We start from the raw sequence: 22,980 nt of genomic DNA on the forward strand, positions 1-22,980 counted from the left end.
TTCAACACAAAACAAAACTTTTTCTCATATAACAACACAAACAGCTTTTTTCTACAGAACGTTTTTTGTCACTGTTTTTTCTGTACACCTGTTGGTCTCAGTGCTGGACTCAGACAGGTGAACCTGAACCTGGTTTTCACATTATCACATGAAGTGCTGCTTATGTCAGACTGAACTAATGTCTCAATGTGGCACCTGAACAAAATATACCAGTTCAGAAGTTTTTTTAATCCCACTGTGTTTTATATTGAATGAATCATTTACCACAGAGAGTCACAGGTGTGTCTCTGAACCCTGTCCAATCAGATCGGTTCACCACAGGTGGATCACTGAACCAAACAGTGAAGTGAATACAGCGCTTCGATTATCTTCATGTTTCTTCTCTTGTGGCTTCGTAACAAGCGGCACGCTGACATGGATAGATGAAGCGCACCCTGTCACTCAACAACTCTGTCCAAAAACAGCCCCGTTTAAAACTGGTCACGTTATGATTTCAATCAGGGACTGAACATGTGATGGTCAGTGTCTGAATGTAAAGGAGCAAACTGACAGAACAGTGATGTTAGTAATAAAAGAGTCTGTGCTGCTACAAACCAGCTGCTGCAGAACTGAATGATTTCACCCAACGATCCTTAAATCCTCTGAGCGAACACGCCCGATCATTCAGACTGATTGGTTGATTTATTGGCTGATCTATTGATCGGTGTTCATGCTGTTACCGTCCTGCTGTGTTCTGTTTGCTGCTGGAGGAAAAGTCCTCAATAAAACTAAAGACTATTTCTACATGATCTGTGCTCATCTGTTGATTCTTAACTTCTACTGTGGGTCATTACAGCCGGATCAGTTTCCTGTAGCTACAATTTGCAGATGTTCTTGAACACTGGCTTTTGGTAGATGCTAAAATGTATGTATGTCCTCTGAACGCCTCACAAGAACATTGATAGACACTACAATTTACCAATGTTCCCTTAAATGCCTCACATGCAAGTGTTGGTAGACACTACAATTTACTGATGTTCCCTAAACACCTCATATGCACAATATCTGTAGACGCTACAATCTACTGACGTTCTCTAAACGCCTCACATGAACAACATTGATGGACACTACAATTTACTGATGTTCCCTAAACACCCGACATGTACAATATCAGTAGAAACTTCAATTTACCAATGTTCCCTAAACGCCTCAGATGCAGGCAGTTGGTAGACACTACAATTTACTGATGTTCCTTAAACGCCTAATAAACGTTAAAAAGAGGTCAGTGAGTAAAACCTGTGTGTTTCTATGGAAACCTGACTGTTGTTCTTTAACTGTCGCTGACAGAAGAACCGAGAGGGGCGGAGCTTCTCTTGATTTCATCTACCTGCAGAACTGAAGGAACCTTTAAACTGAAGGTGGTCTACGGAGGAACCGACAGATCATTCTAGCTTGTTCCTTGTAGGTGGGTGGAGCTGCTGTGATGATGTCATCAGTTGTCATCAACCTGCTGGTTCAGCATCAGACTTTAATTAATAAACCAGTAATTAGCCTGAATGTTGCTCTTTAATGCAGAGAAACAGATTCCACTTCCTGTCTGAGTTTGAGCTGCTGCGTCATCGGAGTCAAACTGAAATGTGACACCAGAGACGGAGGATGTGAAACAGGATGAAGTGAATCAGAGCGACTGCAAACAGAACTCTGCTCTGATTCAGAGAAACTGTCACTGATAGAAACTCAGCTCCAGGAATGACGACGACTTCTCCTAATTCTTCTTCTTCTTCTTCTTCTGGTCTATTGTCTCTGTGCCTCTGATCAAACTGAACCTGAGCTGATTTTATGTTATTGATCTGTGAAGTAGCTGCAGCTGTCAGACAGATGTGGAGCTGTGACACATAGAACAGAAACACTCAAGTGTAGTTCAGGGTGTCGTGTCTACACACAGAGGCGGCCCTTCCCCTCAGTGAGCTCTGAGGGACAGTATGACACATCAGATGGTGCTCAGAGAAACATTCAGGCCTCCCTCCCTCCCTCCCTCCCTCCTTCCCTCCCTCCTTCCCCTCCCCCCTGACCTCGGACCACACAGTAAGAGGAAGCTGTGGTGAGTCTTCTTCAGCGTCTGTTCAGTCTCAATCGATGCTGTGTTGCCTGTTGCTGCGTTCAGATCCAACGCGAAGAAAGTAAAGATTTTAATATCATCTGCTCCTCCATCATGCCTCCGTCAGTCCTCCTCCTCCTCCTCCCCGTCCTGGGCCTCCTCAGCTCCGTCGGCTCTCTGCCTCCTCCTCGAACCTCCTTCCTCCTCGGTGAGTCCAAAACAGGTTTCTGATCGATTATCAATCATGTTCATGTTTCTGGTTCTGTGTGTGTGTGTGTTTGTGTGTGTGTGTGAGTGTGTGTTTGTTTGTGTGTGTGTGTGTGTGTGTGTGTTTGTGTGTGTGACTTTTCTTTATTGGAAATAACAGGGTTTTTTGTCGTTGATTTATAGTTTTTTAAAATGTGAAATTTTATTCAGTATTTTCATGAATTAGATAATGAATCAACTTTTATTATGACATCACATTTTATATCAGGAAACTCATCACAGCTGATGAAGCCAAACCTTTTTTCTTTTGTCAGATTTTCTTTAGAGCTTTAACTGATTATTAATTTTATTATTGATTAATCATTTGTCTATAAACTGTCAGAAAATGGTGATATACATATTTTTGCTTGAAAAAATTATTAGTCAATGATGAAAGTAGTTTCTGATTAATTTTCTGTCCATCAACTCACTGATCAATCGAACGTTTCAGCTCAACATTTTTTCCCATGTTGGAAAATAAGATTGTCTTGTTTGTTGTGTCACTTATTTCATCGTTTAATACATATTTATAAATATGTATTTAATATATAATAAATAATATTTATTTGTCACAACTTGTTTTTAAAGCGCGATTGGGGAGTAAAGACTTTATTCTTCCTGTGTGCTGTAAAACACATGTGGTCGACTCATTAACAAACGTTTTACAGACAGATGAACTCCACTCCATCTTTTACATTGTTTATTAATAATAAATAAGTTGATGCTTTAAATTTAAAACCAAATTCATCTGAAGACATGAAGAATTGATCATTTGTTGTCGTTTCACAATCAATCAAAATAACAAACAATCAATAAATAAAAAACACTTGATTTTTTATTGGAGTCTGGTGACAGGAGTAAACTGTGATGCGTTCACTGTCACAGTCACCTGCGGCTGATCGCGGCAGGTGTGACGCACATATTGGAGTCTGTCTCTGCTTCCTGCTGAGTGTGAACTCACTAACTCTAACTCTAACTCTAACTCACTAACAAGCGGCTAAACGACAGGTGAACATGAACATGTAATAAACATGTAATAAACATGTGACTACAAACAGGTGAGAAATAGATGTATGTAAATATATATGAATATGATAGAACACAACGAGGCGTCTTTATGAAAGTCTGAAGCTTCAGACTGAGAGAAATGATCTTTAGTCTCTGAGCAGCTTCATGAGAAAAGGAGCTTCACTGCTTCCTCTCTCATCTCCTTTGGGAAACACTGGAGCTTCCTTTACCAAAGGAAAGGAGAAATGCCGTCCCACAATGCTTTGCTGCAGCAACATTTAAAACCACAGAAGAGCCACATAAATGTAGAAACAACAGAGCAGCTGTTTTCTGTCTGATGGACTGAAGCCCAGATCCATAAATATAGATTCATTCTCTTTCAGTCAGGAGTCGTCATGAAGAACGAGATGATGAATTTAAACTTAATATTATCATCAATAAATATTATCTAAGTGAACATTATACAATTAAATTCCCCTAATGTATAAAACACTAAAAATGAATTTCCTCAACTAAACAATCATCAATAGAACCTAATTATTTATTCTGATCCCTGCTCAGTTTAGTTTTAACGACTCGACTCTTTCTACCTGTGGTTTCTTTCATATTAATCTCACTTCAACATTTCAGTCCTCCAAACACAGAGCCCCCCCGACACAGAGGCCCCCCCCCCCTCCAGACACAGAGCACCCCCCGACACAGAGCCCCCCCCCTCCAGACAACACGAGAGGCACCCGCGACAACAGAGCCTCCCCCCCTCCAGACACACGCAGCACCCACACCGACCACAGGAGGCCAACCCCCGACACAGAGACCCATTAACACCAGTGTTAATACTCCGCCTCTATCATAATATAATGAAAATCAACAAGACAGAAACTCATCTATTTTTTCAGTGCGCAGCCCCCCCCCCCTGCACAGGAAGTTTCACATGCAATCTGCCCCCACACAGATCACTTCCTGTAACCACCGTCAATGTGGTCACATGGTACAGTGACTGTTGAGATCAGTGAAGACATTGATTGACAGTGAGCGATACCACGGCAACAGACGTTCATTCATGGCACAGGGAAGTGAATGTGCTCCGCTGGGCATCTACCAGGTCAAAACTTTATGGACAGTCTGAGCTGGAACAGGGACACAGCCGTCACCTCCACCCTACACACGAAATACTAAACATGACAGAATAACCTACATATACATCAGTGAAGGAAGAGATCCAATTATATTTGCAACTGTCAGCAAGTTATTTACCAACATATGTATTTACACAAAAATATGTATGGTAATAATGTGATATGTGATGCTGTGGTGAGAGTTTAAAGCTCCATGTTTCTTCTTCTGTGTTTTATTTGAAGTGTTGATCCATAAGAAGATATTAAAACCATCTCAGTGTAGTTTTACATCTCCTCTCTCAGGCTTCTCTCTGCAGCTCTAGTAACAACAGGTCTGTGAGCCAATCAGATGAGAGGAGGCTCTGAGCCTCTCTTCTGATTGGCTGACTGTTTTCTGAGTGATCCAATAAAAATAAAGCAGATTTCAGGTAAAAACACTCAGAGAAACCAAATCCTGCAGGTGTGGCCCAGGTGTGGTCCAGAAGACCCTTTGACTCTATGAGAACATGTCAGAGTGACGGTCTTCAGTCAGCGCCCACCTGCTTCACACAGTCTGTAAATGTCACTGGGGTCAACCACCAACCTGCTTTCATCTGTGATTGATCCTGTTCATCTTCTCTGTGTTTCTGTTGCTTATATTGATTAGTGATTATCTCTGATCAGTCCGTCCTGACTCCTGCCACAATCAGCTTTTCTTTACATGTAACCCGTCTGAAAGAGAGAAAGAAGAGTCGTTCTCCGTCGAGCTGCTCAGGTTCTTATTTTAAACTCATTCTGATCAGATGAAAACAGTTTCTCTGAACCACTTCCTCTCTGAACCTGAACCACACAGGCCTCAGCCCCAGAAACAGGAAGTCGTCTGCGCTCCGGTCAGCTGATGCAGAGCTGCTTTTATTCACTGTCTCAGCTGGTCTCGGGCTACAGCCTCGCTCTGGTTCGCAGCTCCGCTCTCAAAATAAAAGATGAAAGGTTCATGTGAGAAAACCAAATTATATAAATGACCTTCTCTTTCCGCACGTGCTGAGGACAGGTGCATGATGGGAAGGCTGTGGTCTCCTTAGACCACTGAAACTGCAGCTGGACTCACTTGAGGCGTCACATTCACACGATGAAGTGGAAAGTAACTAAGTGCATTTACTCAGTTACTTTACTGTAGTGTTTCCTGTTTATTCTTCTGTCTACTCTCACATTTCAGATTACAGGTGTAGTTCAGGTGACGTGACGTCAGTGCTTCACCTGCAGCAGAGTGACGAGCTGCTGTGGGCGCAGCTTAACTAATATCAACTAATGTGAATGAATTGAATTGAACTAATATCAGTTGAAGTGTCACTTTATTTTGAATATTATTATTACTTTATCAAACAGACTTTTACATTGGAACTACTTTTTTCAACTAACATATCACTACGCCGCTGTTTGAGTCAGAGAGAGAGAATGTAGTGTACTACTGTGTTGTTCTGGTGGATCCATTTCCAGGTCCAGGTCCAGATCCAGGACCAGGACCTTCACGGCGCTGCTATAAACCTGTATCTGTGTCTGTGTCCAGGCTCTGCAGACAGACCTCTGGTCCACTTCAGCCTCCCTGACGTCCACAACACCACCACACTGTTGATAAGCAACGACTCCTCCACCCTGTATGTGGGGGCGCGAGATGCCGTCCTCTCATTGGACGTCAGTCAGAGTAATGTCATCAGCCTGAAGAAGAAGGTGGGTTAAAGTCAGGTTTACCTCAAACATGGAAGACGTGGGCGGGGCCACAGTCTGTGGGCGGGGCCACAAACATCTGTCACCTCCCTGCAACACTGATCACTTTACATCATGAGAAAAACTTTAGGATCAAAAATCGACTCAGTTTTCTAAGATATAAATACTGTTAATGTCTCTCTCTCTGTCTCTCTCTCTCTCTCTCTCTCTCTCCAGCTGGACTGGAGTCCGTCTCAGTCTCAGATCCGAGACTGTGAACTTAAAGGGAAGAACCCGACGGTAACAAACCTCCATCCTCATCCATTCATGTATGCTATGCTAAGCTAAATGTTGCTACTGAGTTGCTGCTATAGAGACAGGGTTGGGGTACCTACAGGATGTTCATGTCAGCTGATCGGTCAGCTGATCTCTCCACAGCTGATGAGGCTCCATGTTCTATCCAGCTGCTGTGAGGACTTCATCCTCTGGAGGAGGCGAGCAGGACATGTAGTTAGAGCAGCTTCAGTTGTAATGATGTTCACGTGTTGTTCACAGAGTGTGTTTCACATCCTGACTGTTCAAAGGAACCTGAACGCACCACATCATTCATTCTAAATCTGTGATGAGCCCCTCTCTCTCTCTGCAGGTCGACTGTCCAAACTTTGTCCATGTGTTGGAGCAGATAAACTCCACCCACCTCTACACCTGTGGCAGCTTTGCCTTCAGCCCTCATGACAGCTTCATCGTACGTCCTCAGATAATTGTCCTGTAGTTTTGTCCATCAGCTGATGAGCATCTCAGTGACTCAGCCTCACAGTTTGTCCTCTGTGCGTCTCCTCAGGACACTGAGAGCTTCACCCTGGTCCAACATGGCGACGCTAAAGGTCGCTGTCCCTTCAGCCCGTTCCAGAGGAACACGGCCATCACCGTTGGTCAGTCACTGTGACACTACGTGTCTGTTGAAATCAGATTAAATATGTGAATTCAGATTTTAACATGTGCATGAGTTAGTATATGAATGATCACTTTATTAGGAACACCTCTGCGTACGTCCTCAGATCTTCATGGATCCTCCAGATGTTGAAACTTTCCTCTGAGACCCTGGGTAGTGTCAGTCAGGTGTTCCTAATAAAGTGATCACTGAGTGTGAAAGTCAGAGCTGAATCTTCCCACGTGTCTGAACCGTGTGTATGTGCGTGTGCAGACGGCGAGCTGTTCACCGCCACGACCAGTGACTTCAGAGGAGTCAAACCTCAGATCTCGAGACACTTCACCAAACAGAAGCGAGGGGACGTCAGCCAGGACTCGTCCGTCAATTTACTGGAGGGTGAGTGAAGCCACACCAGTCCTGATCCACTTAGGACCCGGTCCTGCACCTCCTGCACCTCCTTTAAATCACATGAAAACATATTTGATTGACTCTGAGGAGCTCGCTCTCCTGTGGACATGTTGTAGTCCAGGACTCAAGTCTGGATTTTCAGGACTCGTGACTTGACCTGGACTCAGACTGGAGCACTGACTCTTTGTTGTCAGGTCATGTGACATGTGACATCAGATATTGACAGATATTAAAACTGTGTCTTTAAGGTGGAGCGTCTTTGTGGAGTCCAGCTCGTCTTTAGACTCGGACTCGAGGTTCAGTAACAATAATAATAATAAAGTTTATTTATAGATCAGTTTAATACAAGAGCAGCAGCTGAAAGTGTTTTACAATAAATAAAATAAAGGCGAATGGAAGGACAGAGAAAAGAGACGGGGACTGGAGAACAGTCCTGCAGAGACACAGAGACGTCCTCATGTTGTTGTTGTTGTTAAAAACAAGTAATTGCTGATATTTCAAAGCCACTTCACAAACTGACTGAGGTTCAGAGTGGCTCCACTTCCTCATCCTTCACTTCCTCTTTGTCTCTAAATTCCTGCTAAAAGCCGCAGTGTTTCCTCATGTGTCAGTTCTACATCTACAAAGTGCGAGGAGACTCGGAGTGCCAGGTCCCGACTTTACAAGCGTTGAGTCGGTGACTGACAGAAACACGGACGTGTCCTAGAAACAATTCCTGTTTCCTCACGTCTGAACTCTCACATCTCTTTTCCCCACGTTATTCCGAACCCGTTCACGGCATGGCACCCTGAGTTTCCCTCCTCTCATCACTTCCTGTATTTCAGAGCCAACGTTCGTGAGCTCGTCGTGGGACCCGGCTGAGAGGAAACTCTACTTCTTCTTCAGCGAGGTTGGGAAAGAGTTCAGCTTCGTGGACGAGCTGCAGATCGCCCGGGTCGCCCAGGTCTGCAAGGTGAGAGAGAGAGAGAGAGAGAGAGAGTTTTTTTACAGTGAACATTAAAACTCAGGCCTGGTTCTAGTTTCCTGACTCACCTGCACAGGTAACACAACACACAACTCTGTGATCATGATCGTCTGTGACTTTAAACTCTCATGTCACTGATGAGACTGATCACATGACCACATGATCACATGACCACCTGACACTGTAGCCCCTCCTCTCTGACCCTGGTCCTGCACAGTCCGGCCCGGTGCGTTGAACCTGTGCAGTCTGAGCTCACCTGGTCTCTGCTGGTTTCAGGACGACGTCGGGGGACAGAGGACGCTGCAGAGGAAGTGGACGTCCTTCGCCAAAGCCCCTCTGCTCTGTCAGTCCCACAGACAGATGCCCTTCAACGTCCTCCAGGACGTGTTCACCCTGCAGCCAGCAGAGGGCGGCGACGCCTCCGACACCCTGTTCTACGGCGTCTTCACCTCTCAGTGGTAGGTAACCAGAAAGACACACCTCCATCAGGTGTAGCTGACGGAGGTCTGAGGGGTTTGGCCAATCAGCTGCTGTTATCTGAGGCATTTTAAAATGGCCACCTCAGCAACATGATGTCCTGTTCTCATTCTAAGAAAATGTCTGAACTTCCACCACGACACGCCTTGTGACTTCCTGTGACGTCTCCGTGTCCTCTGGTCTCTGTCAGGTCCTCCGGTCCAGAGTCGGCGGTCTGTGCCTTCAGGCTGCAGGACGTCAGGACGGCGTTCGCCGGAGGCTACAGGACCTTCGACATGCAGACGCACCGGTGGAGTCCGCTGCTGGAAAAACACTCATACCTGGGAAAGGTATATCACCCATGATGCACCAGTGCTGTTAAGTCAGGTTTCAAGCAGCTGTGTGGACAGAGGTTAAAGATCAGAGGTTAAAGGTCGGAGGTTAAAGACAAATACAAACAGGAAAAGATGAAAATATAGAAATAAAATATCTGATCAGCAGCAGGTGAGTGTCGGACTGTGTCTGTGAAAAACTGATGCATGCTGGGAGAGATTTTTCAGTGTTGCTGCCCTCTGGTGGTCACAACCTGCTTGAGGTACTTTAGTATCTTAACCAATGGTTCCGACCCTGTGGCCCGGGGCCACTGCTGGTCCACTGCTGGGCCACTGCTGGGCCACTGCTGGGCCACTGCTGGGACACGGAGGGGTTGGACATGGGTCAACAAATCGTTTTTACCATTTTGGTAAAAAGATTTTATAATAAATAAAAAAATATGAATAATGTTTTTAAATATTTTAAAACAAAATGATCTTCTTTTAAAGACCTCAGGCCTGGTTCTGGTTCTGCTGTAGCTCAGACCTGGTTCTGGTTCTGGTGGATGACTTGGACTGATGACTTCCTGTTCCTCTGACAGTGTGGACTGGACAACGCATCAGATTCTGAGCTGGCGGAGGTGAAGAAGAGTTTCCTGACCGGTTCTGGTGTCAGACCGGTGTCAGACGGGCCGGTCCTGGTTTCCTCTGAGCAGCGGTACAGCAGAGTGGCTGCCATGAGGACGACGGCAGCCAACGGCAAACAGTACACCGTCCTCTACCTGCTCACAGGTAAGACGCCTCACATTAAACAGCTGATGACACCGATGATGAGGTCACAGGTGTCTGATGGTTACCTGTCCTCCGTCTCTCACGTCCAGAGTCCGGCTTCCTGCACAAAGTGGTTCTGTTTGACCGGGGTTCTCGGGTCATCGAGGAGATTCAGGTCTTCACACAACCTCAGCTGGTCAAAAGCCTCGCTCTGTCCTCTACCAAGGTAAACCTGAGACACCTGAACACACCTGAGACACCTAAGACACCTGAACACACCTGAACACATCTGAACACACCTGAGACACATGAACACACCTGAACACACCTGAGACACCTGAACACACCTGAGACACATGAACTCACCTGAACACACCTGAGACACCTGAACACACCTGAACACACCTGAACACACCTGAGACACCTGAATACACCTGAGACACATGAACTCACCTGAACACCCCTGAGACACCTGAACACACCTGAGACACCTAAGACACCTGAACACACCTGAACACATCTGAACACACCTGAGACACCTGAACACACCTGAGACACCTGAACACACCTGAACAAACCTGAGACACCTGAACACACCTGAACACACCTGAAAAAACCTGAGACACCTGAACACATCTGAACACACCTGAACACACCTGAACACACCTGAAATAACCTGAGACACCTGAACACATCTGAACACACCTGAGACACCTGAGACACCTGAACACAACTGAGACACATGAACACACCTGAGACACCTGAACACACCTGAACACACCTGAGACACCTGAACACACCTGAACAAACCTGAGACACCTGAACACACCTGAACACACCTGAACAAACCTGAGACACCTGAACACACCTGAACAAACCTGAGACACCTGAACACATCTGAACACACCTGAACACACCGGGTCTGACACTGAGAGTTTTAATCAGGACGGAGTCACATGAGCACAGCTACATCTGTGAGGTGATGTTTCAGATTGAAATCATGGATCAGGACTGATTTATTTACTGATTTATTGATCAACAGGAACATGAACTGATAAACAGCATCTTCGTTGAATCTGTTAATGACTTCTTGATTAAAGTTTAATGACAATAAACATGAAACACTGAGAGAGAATAATCACGAGACTGAACAAGAATAAACTTTATTTCATATAAAAAGTTTAATAAATAAAAAGGAAAAGAAACATTTTAAAATAAACTGTTAAAATCAAACTTTATTGATCCACAGAGAAATTAATCATCACAACAACAAACAGCTGTTAACAGGAAGTAAACAGGGTCATAATGAAGGAATTAAAAACATGAAAATGAAAATATAATTCCACATTAAAAGGCAGTTTAAAGACGGAGCTCTCTGGTGTTTATATATGAAATACCAAGAAAGGTTTCTGGTTTTCAGTCGCTGGTTGTGACACTGTGGTTCAGTTGTTACCCACAGTCACTATGTAGTAACACCTGATCCTCACAGTCCCGTCGCTGCAGCAGCTGCAGTCACGACACGACAGCTGTCAATCACAGGCTGTCCATCAGTTTGTCCATCCGTCTGTCCATCAGCTGGACACGAGACAGGATGACCCTGTGAGGAGGACGGGTGTTCCTGTTAATATCTCTGTGAGAACACAGAGTAGAAATCTGGTTCAGACGTTGTTAGAATCTGTCGACTCTCCACTTTCCGTTTCATATTCTTGTGAGATGGTACGTGAGTCAGAGCGGGAGCTGGAAGGCGTCGAAGCAGGTCTCTAAAAGCTGGTTAAAGCAGAGTGGTGGACGACGCTTCCACTCAGTGATTTTACAAAATCTCATGTCAGGCTTTTATTAAACATCTATTTCACTCATACACTGCTCTGTTGTTGATGAAGCTCAGACTCTGGTCAACACATTTCACTTCATCACCATCAGGGAAGTTTGTTTTGGAGAATTTCAGTTTTTCAGCATCTGGTCAAAGAGGGTGAAAAAGGGGCGTCATTACAGAAGCAGCTGAGACAGATGTGAACACTGGGATATAAACACCTGGGCGTCATGTGATATCAACCTTTGAAAAGTCCATTAAAGAGATACTGGAGAACCGGAGGAAAAACCCTCAGACCTCTGAGAGTTAAATGTGATCAGTGATGAATCTGACTCTTACATCAACTCATGGTTTTATTATCACCTTATTATAGTAGAATTATTATCATTGTCATATAATAATATATATATATATAATTAAATTATAGTATTATAATATAATTATATATTTTAAATGATTCTATTTCATAGAATATATACATTATACATATTATTTTGTCATAATATCACTACACTATCATATTCTTTTATTCTGTTTTATATTATTATTATATCTTGTTGTAACATATCTCTGTGACATTAACAGGATGTCTTATAAATTATAAAAGGCTTTTCAGCAGCTGCCACAAAAGTTTCCCTCCATTTTCCATCCTGAAGTAAAAGCCACATGTTTCTCTCTGACCTTCCAGCATCTCTGAGGTTTTGATCTTTCACGTCTTTCCTCTGTTTTTATTGAAACTCCTCGTCTCTGTCTGTGACTGTGGGAGAGTTAAGACCTCTGCTCTCTGGTCCTGCAGGGAGTCCTTTATGTGGGGACGTCTGAGGGTGTGACCGCTGTCCCCGTGTCCAACTGCTCCACCTACAGAACCTGCAGCCAATGTGTTCTGGCCAGAGACCCTCAGTGTGGCTGGAGTCCGACCAGGAGGGTCTGCACCGGTCTGGGCCGCGGTTCTGAGACCATGTAGGTGGAACATGAGAACATTAACACGTTGGTCCTGAGTGGTTTCAGCCTCAGGTTTAAACTCATTCTTATTCTTATTTCACTCTGTTTCATTATTATTTATTTTATCATTATTTCATTTAAATTAAGTGAATTTAGATGCATTTAGTGAATGAATCAGCTGCTGTCAGTCAGTCGGCCCTAAGCAGTGACTGACGGGTGATGTCACTCCTCAGGATTCAGGACCTGGAGAGCGGCGGCGTGGAGGAGGGGTGTCAGCAGCAGAGCAGAGCCAATCAGGACACAGGTAACCGCGTCCTCAGTGACGATGATCAATCAGCTGACACACAGAAACGTCTTCACTTTATAAACCATCCTCCATCTTCTTCTTCACCTTCTTCATCATCCATCTGTCTCTGTCTCTGTCTCTCTGTCTCTCTCTCTGTCTCTGTCTCTCTCCCTGTCTCTCTCTCTGTCCCTGTCTCTGTCTCTGATGAACATGTTTGTCCCTCCATGTCTGACCAGCTGACTCAGTCTAACACTGATGTCTGTCCTGCAGAGGTCAGCGTTCAGCTGAATGAAGTTGTGAGACTTCCGTGTCTGAAACCTTCCAACATGGCCGCTCTCACCTGGACCTCCCCTCAGTTTAAACACCTGCCAGATAAACTCTTCATCCAATCAGCTGATGGCAGCCTCAGGTTCCTCGCCGCCGCCGCCACCCTCGGGACCTACCGCTGTGAGGCGGAGGAGGGCGGGTACAAGGAAGTAGTCTCAGGCTACACTGTCAGACAGGCGGCTCTGCCCCGCTCCATGAGCCCCTCCCCAACTGTCGACGGCCACGTGCCCGACACTAAAGACGAGTCTTTCGAGGACATTGCCACTGAGGCCCCCCGGGTCCCTGAACCTTCAGGAGACCCAGAGGACAGAGAGGACACGTCCACGACCAGTTTTAAAGACGAGACCACCTTCAACGTCAAAGACTCCGATTTGAAAAACCAAACTGAAGATCATTGGACTGTGACCTCCAGAAAAGACTCGCACTCCTGGAAGGAGCCGGGCGCCGTCCCTCCTCGAGAGAAGAGTTACTACAGCGAGCTGGTGGTCGTCTCCCTCCTGCTGGTCCTCTGCATCTGCGCCCTGGTCCTCGGAGGACTGCACCTGTGGCGCCAACGGAAGACTGAGCACAAAGTGAATCCTCTGGTCGGTGCGGACGGTACGGAGGTGAAGGTGGAGTAACAGTGGTTCACTCACATGCTCCTGGTTCAGCCGCCAGGCGTTTGAAGAGGGGGGGGGTCACTTTTTTTTTCTTTTTTTTTTAGAATTCTGGGAAAAAAGTCAGAAACCTAAAAAAAAAAAAAAAAAGACCCCGAAAATTTTTATTTTGGAAATTCAGACTTGTGAGATTAAAGTCAGAATCCTAAAAGAAAGAAAGAAATCCTCTGAAGCCTCGTGATCCGGGATCTTCAGATGTTTCAGTTTCATCTCTGTGCGTCTACAACTGGTTTATGGCTCTCATCTGTTAGCATCCAAAGTTACCATGGTAACCATCTGGTTTTAAGATTTTAACCAGTTGTCCAGTCTGTTGATTATCCAGGTAACTGCTCACCTGTCCTCAGATCAGATGGAGTATTTTCCATTCACAGAGTCAGAGAGTCTTTGTGGATTTAGCCTAGCTTAGCACAAACACTGGAAGCAGCATCGAAAGTGAAACAGCTCAGAAGTGTTTGATAGCACTTTATTTTATGCTAACCCATAGTTTGTATCCATCTTTTAAAGCTAGCTCAGACTCAGTGTTTTAAAACTTCTGTTATTAGTTATTATTAGTGAGACTTCACACAGTTCATTGTTTGATCAGGGACCTTTGTTGGATGTCATCAGCCATTTTTCTCCCCTCAGACAGAAATACGTTAGCAGCTCGCTACAAGAAGAACTTAGCTAGCTGTTAGCTTAGCCCCGTGGTTATTGTTTATCAGCTAACTTAAAACCTGCTTCATTTTCATCAGATTATTTCTTCTTTTTTCAGCTTGTGATGAATCTACGCTAACAGTTTCCCCCCCACCTCCAGTGTCTGTGCTAAGCTAGGCTAAACACCTGCCTGACCTCTCTGTAGTGGACACACAGAGATGAAACTGAACCACCTGAAACACATGGAGCATCAGGCCTGACGTCCACATCCAATGTATTTGTTAAAAAGCTGAAGATCCCTAAACCTGGGGGGTGGGGGTGGGGGGATGCTCATGTGTAAACAGTTTATTTCTACATACAGCTGTGTTTTATTTAAGTGATTATCACACAGAAAACCTCAGGCAAAGTATTATTACCTTTTTTTATTAGTTGTCCATTATTTCCTCAATAATTTATAATTAATTAATTAACAATTTAGAGTCTAACATTTAAGAAAAATCATAGTTTCACAAAGTCCAAGGTGACGTCTTCAAATGTTTCATCTAAAACCCAAAGAAACTCAGTTTATCATCATCAACAGATCCATTATCTATTATCTATTATCTACTATCTATTATCCACACATCTTATCCATATAGGGTCGGGGGGGCTGGAGCCAATCCCAGCTGACATTGGGCGAGGGCGGGGTTCACCTGGACAGGTCACCAGTCCATCACAGGACTGAGATATTCACACATTCACACCTACAGGAATCAGCTGAATTTTAAAAAGCTGGAACCAAGTTTCTCAAAGTTTCATTGTCACTGAATCATTTTGAAGATTTTGTTGTGACTTTTTCCTTGTTGTTATAAAATGTGATAAACTGATATTTTCTTTCTTCTATATGTTCAAGCAACTTCTCATGATAATTATGTCGATGTATGTAACCATATGTCGTATGAAAAGATTTTATAAAAACTTGTTTTACAGCGTCCATGTTGCCACATGTTTTGATGTGATGTGACTCGTTCTGCACAGAATCTTTTTTCAGGTCACTTTTAATTTTAATTTAGTTTTCTTTAATATAGTAACATTTGATATTGATGTTTAAACATGTTTAATGATGTTGTTTTGTGAATAACTTAGTTGTTTAAAAATCAGGGAGTGTGATCATTGAATCTTTTGTATATCATGAACAGAAACAGTCACTGATCACTTTGTGTAAAACCTGCTGTGAATGTAATGATGGGACCAATATATCAATATATCAGTAATTATCAATAACCTCTAACAAGCCAGAGCAGCATTTTGCATGACTGTCAATTTATTAATTCTTTATTTAAGGAGAATTCATAAATATCTTCGTGTGGTTGTCATGACGACACCCCCCTGTGGCTCCAGTGGGAACTGCAGAATGTGAATATGTTGAATTTTTACAGTTTTTATTTAATAAATAATCAGATTTTCTGATAATTCATATATTGATCCCACAATGTGAAGCTAAATGTTTTTTTGACTGTGATGATGATGATGATTCAGCTCTGATAAATCCTGCTCTGTTAGCTCTCAGTTGTTTGTTTGTTTGTTTGTTTGTTTGTTTGTTTGTTTGTTTGTTTGTTTGTTTGTTTGTTTGTTGGTTTGTTTGCTCAGTAACTGCAGGGTCGTTGTTTTGCTCTCATAGAGTATTTTTCTTTGTTTACGTTGATCACAGATTTTAAAACTGCAGCTTCTCTTCTTCTCAGTTGATCCTCGATCAGCTGTTTTGTTTTCACACACTGTAAATGTGAGCGAACACACTGCTGCGTCTGCTGAGGAAATAAAGGCAATAAAACAACAAACTGCTGTTTTTCTTTTTTTATTAGACAGTTTAGACAATAAAATATTTTTTACAGTAGACACAGGTTCTATTCTGTCAACATGTCTCTGTGTTTCAAATGTATAAAACTGGTGAGTTTGAATGTGAATATTTTAATTCTCTGAAGTGAGAAGTTCAGGTTCAGACCTGTTCAAGGTGAAAACGTGAATTTTATTTCTCTGTTGTTAAAATGGTTCTGAGGCAGAAACATCAGACATTTGGTCAGAATCAAAAAGGTATTTTTTTACACTAATTTAAATTCTGTTTCGGTCTCTGTGAAAATTCATGTTTGGAGTGAAATGTCTCTTTGTGGGAAACACAACTACAACAAGCAACTGCTACAACTAAACTCAGATTTTTGTGGTCACATGACAAACAGGCCGAGAAATACTGACGAATCAGTGCAGTAAGAAGAGACGTGATGAAATGTAGTGAAGCAGAAATATAAAGATATAAAGATATAAAAAATAAAATAAGATAAGATAAACCTTTATTGATTCCACCAGGGAAATTCACTTGTTTTATATGTATGTATGTATGTATGTATGTATGTATGTATGTATATATATATATATATATATATATATATATGTATGTATATATATATGTATGTATATATATATATATATATATATATATATATATATATATGTATGTTGTGTGTTTGTGTACATACATATATATATATATATATATATATGAAGTGACATAAAAAGGAAATACCTGAGTAAAGTACAAGTACCTCAGAGTTGAAGTACAGTAGTGGCGTAAATGTGCTGCAGCTGGTACAGCTGTATCATGACCTCAAATTGAAATTGGTTTCAGACGTGGTTTCAGGGAAATGATGGTGTGGAGTTTCGTATGCTGCTTTCAGGTGTCGTCGGAATTATCACACTCCCGTCTCTGTGTGAAGATTGACTCATTTAATAAAAGTGGACGCAGAGTCATGATGATGAGATCTATGGTGACGTGTTTCTTTCGTCACTTTGTGAAAATAAATATTATTTTTATATCATTCTATAAATAAAATAAAACTAAAAATTATTTTGATTGATAGAATTACGAGCTTACATTTAAGCACCTGAAGGCAGCATGATTTCAACCAGGAAACAAATCAAGCAAATTCACGTCTGAAAACGTCTGAGTCTGAAAACAGGTAATTTAACTGCAGGTAAACTTTCCTAACACTTCAAACACGACATGTTTGTATTTACAGATTTTATATATTATTTAAAATGTCACTTTTACTTTCAGAAGCGTTAGTGAGAAAACTTTAGCTGCTGCGCCACAGACAAACTGGTTTAGTTGTGTTGTTTTTACATTACCACTGTGTTCATGAGCTCTGTTGTAATAACATCATTGACATGAACATGCATCTGGAAGAATCGGCCAGGACGTGAATTACAGAACCTGTCCCCAGACTCCACTGAACAGTCATCAAATTTAAGATTTCGTTTCTCAGCTCGTGCAGATGTAGACACTTTCATTTTTAAGGATTTTAATAATGGAGGATAAAAAAATCATTCATAATAAAGAGTTAAATATTATAAAGTCCAATATTAAATCAGAGCGAGAGCTGCTGTCACTCAGCAGTAAAAACATTTTATTTAAACATCAGTTTCCATCAGGTTGACATGAGACATATTTACATTATTTCAACTCCCTTTAAAACAAACATGATGCTGAATCATTTCTATCAATTATGAGACATTATTATCATAAGTTGGATTATTACATAAAGAATTACACACAGTAACAGAGACTGCAGAGGCAAATGATAAATACATAGTGTTGCTGGTTTATGTGGAAAGTGTGGTTTGATTGTTCTCAATATAAATACAAAATACAGGTTTTATGATCCTGTGCTGCCAGCAGCATCTGTGCACCCTCATTATTATTGTTGTTGTTGTTGTTGTTGTTGTTGTTGTTGTTGTTATTATTAGAAAGTCTTTATTGTTATTGTACAGATATACAGCGAAATTCAGAGAACTCCTCTTGATGAGTGCAAACTATAAAAACAAGAAAAAGAAACATTGAACAATAGACAGAAAGACAACAATAAGAATATTGCATTTAGAATATGATATTTATTTATTTATTTATTTTTTAAATATTGTTATTGTTATTATTTGGACAGTACATAACATTATCTGTGCAAAAAACTTCAAGAAATACAGGTGTTAACACCTGCAGACTGAGAGCTGGTCCAGCTTTGGTGCAGCTGTGGTCCAGCTGTGATCCAGCTGTGGTCCAGCTGTGATCCAGCTGTGATCAAGCTGTGGTCCAGCTGTGATCCAGCTGTGGTCCAGCTGTGATCCAGCTGTGGTCAAGCTGTGGTCCAGCTGTGATCCAGCTGTGGTCCAGCTGTGTTCGTCATCAGATGAAAGTTCAGAGGAAACATCTCATTGGTCACGTTGTCTCTCCTCACGAGGGAAAAGACAAAAGAGACAGAAACAAAGAGAGAAAGAGAAGTAAACAAACTTAACAAACAACAAAACACACACAGAACAACACACATGTCATTTACAGATCTGATGACCTGCTCTCTCTTCTCATGACTCACCTGCAGTTTTTAAAGCTTCCTGTGACCTCTGACCTCCACCATGATATCCACGTCCATCACCAGGGGCGATGGAGTCGTGGTCGTCACTCAGGTCATTCCTGTGGGTGAAAACTCCATCCTGCTCCAGACCCCTGCTGCTGCCACTGCCCAACAGGCCCCGCCCACTTCCCCCACCTCTGCTGCTAAGGTGGACGACATGACCGCCACCTTCCTGCGGGGGCAGCCACACGGCCTCGGGGTGAGACTGAAACTGACACATCAGATATTAAGTCGAACCTGAACAAAGACCTGAACCACATGTTGATCTGAGTCAGTGTGACATCACTTCCTGCTGTCCCTCCAGAATAAAGCTCCAGAGAAACAGAAGCTGCAGAACTTCATTCAGAATCCTCTACTGTGTTTCACAGTGTGAACGTAACTGAAGTAACATCAGAAGCATGTGAAGGAGGCGTTAATGAGCTCTGATGATCATCTCATCATGTTAACCCTGAGTTAACAGGCACAATACAGAGTTATAACTGACCAGTCGCAGCCACATGTGTCCTGCTGCCTTCAGGTGCTGCAGGAATTTAATCAAATAAAGGAGTTTTCATATGTTGTGAATCAGCTGTGGACAACAGACACTGTGAGACTCACTCAGATTCATTTAGATAAATGTAGATGATTTACTGACTGCTACTGTGTGTGTGTGTGGGGGTGTGGGCGTGCGTGCGTGCGTGCGTGCGTGCGTGCGTGTTCCCAGGTTGTTCAGATCTTCATCGGTGTGCTGTGTAACCTCTTAAGTCTGACCGCCATCTTCTCAGAGCTGCTGATGGTCTACGTTCCGTTCTGCTTCGCCGTCGCCGTACGTCAAATGTCAACAGATCACTGATCAATGACAGTCCATCCCCTGAGGTCAAACCTCAGGTCAAAAGGTGAGATCATTATTTAACACAAACTTCTCTGTGTCTCTGCTGTCGTTCAGTTTGTGGTTTCTGGCTCTCTGACTCTGGCGGCGGGAAGTCGGACTTCAGTGGCACTGGTGAGTTTTCACACTTCATCTTGTCGCACCGATAAACATCAACTGTTCTTTAGTTTCTTCACACACATGTTTTCAGCCCTGAGTAGTGTCTACAGGCTTCCTCTCAGGCTGTATTCAGCACCAACAACCTGCCTGCAGGAAGGTATTCAGCGTTCAGTGTGTCGAGAGACAAAGAAAGCCTGACAATTACTTTCTACTTCTCTGTGGTTGTTTTGTATCTTTGTGGTTGTTTTGTATCTTTGTGGTTGTTTTGTGTCTGTGGTTGTTTTGTATCTTTGAGGTTGTTTTGTATCTTTGTGGTTGTTTTGTGTCTCTGTGGTTGTTTTGTATCTTTGTGGTTGTTTTGTGTCTTTGAGGTTGTTTTGTATCTTTGAGGTTGTTTTGTATCTTTGTGGTTGTTTTGTGTCTCTGTGGTTGTTTTGTGTCTCTGTTTTGTGACCATGTAGAACGGTTTTAACATGATTGTGTTTGGTATTCAAAGGGTTTTAAAAGCTTAAAGACTTTTAAAAGACTTTTATTTTGGTGAACACAGCAGCCTTCCTGTGTGGATCAGACCACAGCCTCAGGTCTCTGTGTTTGCTGTCAGTGCAGGTCTGGGCGTCTCTGGTGTCCAACATGTTCAGCGCCATAATCAGCCTGGCGGGCGTGGTCTACCTGTGCGGGCTGCTGGCTGTCCAACCCCTGTTCAACAAGATGGACGTAACGATTCGGTGGAACAGTAGCATGGGGATTCTGGATGTAAGTTTATCACTGACCGGAGCTCCTGAAGCTCCTGAAGCTCCTGAAGCTCCTGAAGCTCCTGAAGCTCCTGAAGCTCCAGATGCTCCTGAAGCTCCTGCAGCTCCTGAAGCTCCTGAAGCTCCTGAAGCTCCTGCAGCTCCTGAAGCATCTGCAGTTCCTTAAGCTCCTGAAGCTCCTGAAGCTCCTGCAGCTCCTGAAGCTCCTGCAGCTCCTGAAGCTCCTGCAGCTCCTGAAGCATCTGCAGTTCCTTAAGCTCCTGAAGCTTCTGAAGCTCCTGCAGCTCCTGAAGCTCCTGCAGCTCCTGAAGCTCCTGCAGCTTCTGAAGCTCCTGCAGCTCCTGCAGCTCCTGCAGCTCCTGAAGCTCCTGAAGCTCCTGAAGCTCCTGAAGCTCCTGCAGCTCCTGCTTCAGAACTGTTAAAAGTTTTCTCGTCTCCTTTTCATCGGTGCATGAAAACCTGAGTAAATTTCACACTTCAAACAAACACTGATGACGAGAAAGGAGACTTGAGGACTTGGCTGAGGGTCTGGATTGTTCCCTGATGATCTGTGGTCTCTGGGTGTCTCAGGTGGTCATGAACGGACTTCTGTCCTCCGTCCTGGTTCTGCTCGTCCTCCAGCTCTGCGTCTCCATCACTGTCTTTGTGTTCTCCGGGAAAGCCATCAGACGCCAGAGCTGCGCGCCAGGCCCCTCCCCCTTCATGGTATGACACCGTCAGTCTGTCCCTGAACTTAAAGATTCAAAACAGACTTAAAATAATCAAGAATTATTACACTGTTTGATTATACACTCAATGAGCACTTTATTAGGAACACCTGTTTAGACTGGTCTCATCGACATGACAGTGAGCCCAGTGAACTTCAGTCAAAGGTGCTGTCTAGTTGCATTATGGGAAATGTAGGATCCAGTGTGTTTGTCTCACAACAACAACTACTGTACGGACAGAGCAGCTGATGATGATGATGATGATGATGATGATGATGATGATGATGATTATGAGTTTTGTGTTTGACCTCTGACCTCCAGGTGAGGGTCGATGATTGCCACAGTCTGCCGTCTGGTGTGTTGGAGCACGGCAGCAACGTTGCCCTGTTGGGCGACTACGTGGAAAAGTCTGGACTGTCCCCAAACACACCATGAGAGGGGAGGAGGAGCCTCTGAATACCACTACAAATACTACAATAATACTGCAGTAAAACTACAGCAGAGTACTATCATACCGTCATTATATCCTGTAATCATCTTTTCTTCTTGTAGTCGACATGTTACACTGCATTCTGCGTAATTTAGGGGTTAATGTGCCACAGTCTTGATTGTGTTTAAATATGAATCAGACGATAAAGAGAAGAACTGATGCAGTCGACCGTCAGAGAGAGAGAGAGAGAGAGAGAGAGAGAGAGAACGTTCTCAAACACAAATCATCAAATATTAAATCATCAAATATTAAATATGTTTTCTCTTTACATGTTGTTAAAGCTGAACTCACATAAAGACGCTGCAGGTGAAGAATGACGTGTTGGTGTTCTGACGTTTCTTCCAAGTTCAAATTAAACTGACTTTTCTTTTAATGTAGTTTCTGTGATTGATCTGAAATCACCTTCATGTTTTGAATGTAAATCTTTATTTAAATCAGTTATAAAATGAATCCTTCACTTCCATCAGACATTAAATACAAACATGACAGATGAACCTGATATTACCAATCACACTGTCTCTGATTGGTTCATGTGGTGATGTTTGTGTTGACGCTTCAGGTCGTACAGTGTTTCACACATTAGTAAACAAGCTGTAAAGCTGCAGCAGTGGATCAGAACCCAAACAAAGAAGCAACATCACGTTCTGAATATCAGCAACCGTGATTCAGTCAGAGGGACGAAGCTGCGTCCACAACATCATCAGAACATCTTCAGAACATCAGAACATCATCAGAACAACAGAACATCATCAGAACATCAGAACATCATCAGAACAACAGAACATCAGAACATCATCAGAACAACAGAACATCATCAGAACAACAGAACATCATCAGAACAACTTCAGAACATCATCAGAACAACAGAACATCATCAGAACATCAGAACATCATCAGAACATCATCATCAGAACATCAGAAAATCATCAGAACAACAGAACATCATCAGAACAACTTCAGAACAACATCAGAACAACATCAGAACATCAGAACATCATCAGAAC

General features: G+C 43.0%; 2 protein-coding genes across 4 annotated transcripts; both read left to right on the forward strand.

Moving 5' to 3' along the window:
- Nucleotides 1-2,110: 2,110 nt before the first annotated feature.
- On the forward strand, nt 2,111-14,029 carry LOC111233707 (semaphorin-4B-like). Of its 2 annotated transcripts, none has more exons than XM_022761587.1 (14): nt 2,111-2,285; nt 5,993-6,153; nt 6,367-6,429; nt 6,776-6,874; nt 6,971-7,061; nt 7,334-7,456; nt 8,293-8,420; nt 8,709-8,890; nt 9,100-9,238; nt 9,802-9,991; nt 10,081-10,196; nt 12,577-12,740; nt 12,956-13,026; nt 13,279-14,029. In XM_022761587.1, the coding sequence occupies exons 1-14, from the start codon at nt 2,192-2,194 to the stop codon at nt 13,953-13,955; spliced, it is 2,298 nt and encodes a 765-aa protein (XP_022617308.1). In that variant the 5' UTR covers nt 2,111-2,191; the 3' UTR covers nt 13,956-14,029. The 2 variants fall into 2 exon arrangements, with proteins under 2 accessions (XP_022617308.1, XP_022617309.1); XM_022761588.1 differs by having other exon boundaries at nt 6,812-6,874.
- Nucleotides 14,030-17,524: 3,495 nt separating this feature from the next.
- On the forward strand, nt 17,525-22,349 carry ms4a4a (membrane spanning 4-domains A4A). Of its 2 annotated transcripts, none has more exons than XM_022761568.1 (7): nt 17,525-17,614; nt 19,028-19,259; nt 19,764-19,865; nt 19,986-20,042; nt 20,634-20,780; nt 21,350-21,484; nt 21,808-22,349. In XM_022761568.1, exons 2-7 carry the CDS (start codon nt 19,062-19,064, stop codon nt 21,919-21,921), a joined length of 753 nt encoding a protein of 250 aa, XP_022617289.1. In that variant the 5' UTR covers nt 17,525-17,614; nt 19,028-19,061; the 3' UTR covers nt 21,922-22,349. The 2 variants fall into 2 exon arrangements, with proteins under 2 accessions (XP_022617289.1, XP_022617290.1); XM_022761569.1 differs by having other exon boundaries at nt 17,554-17,629.
- The last annotated feature ends 631 nt before the right edge of the window (nt 22,350-22,980 follow it).

This window comes from Seriola dumerili, unplaced genomic scaffold, assembly GCF_002260705.1.
Source record: "Seriola dumerili isolate Sdu_G_001 unplaced genomic scaffold, Sdu_1.0 BDQW01000415.1, whole genome shotgun sequence".
NCBI lineage: Eukaryota > Metazoa > Chordata > Actinopteri > Carangiformes > Carangidae > Seriola > Seriola dumerili.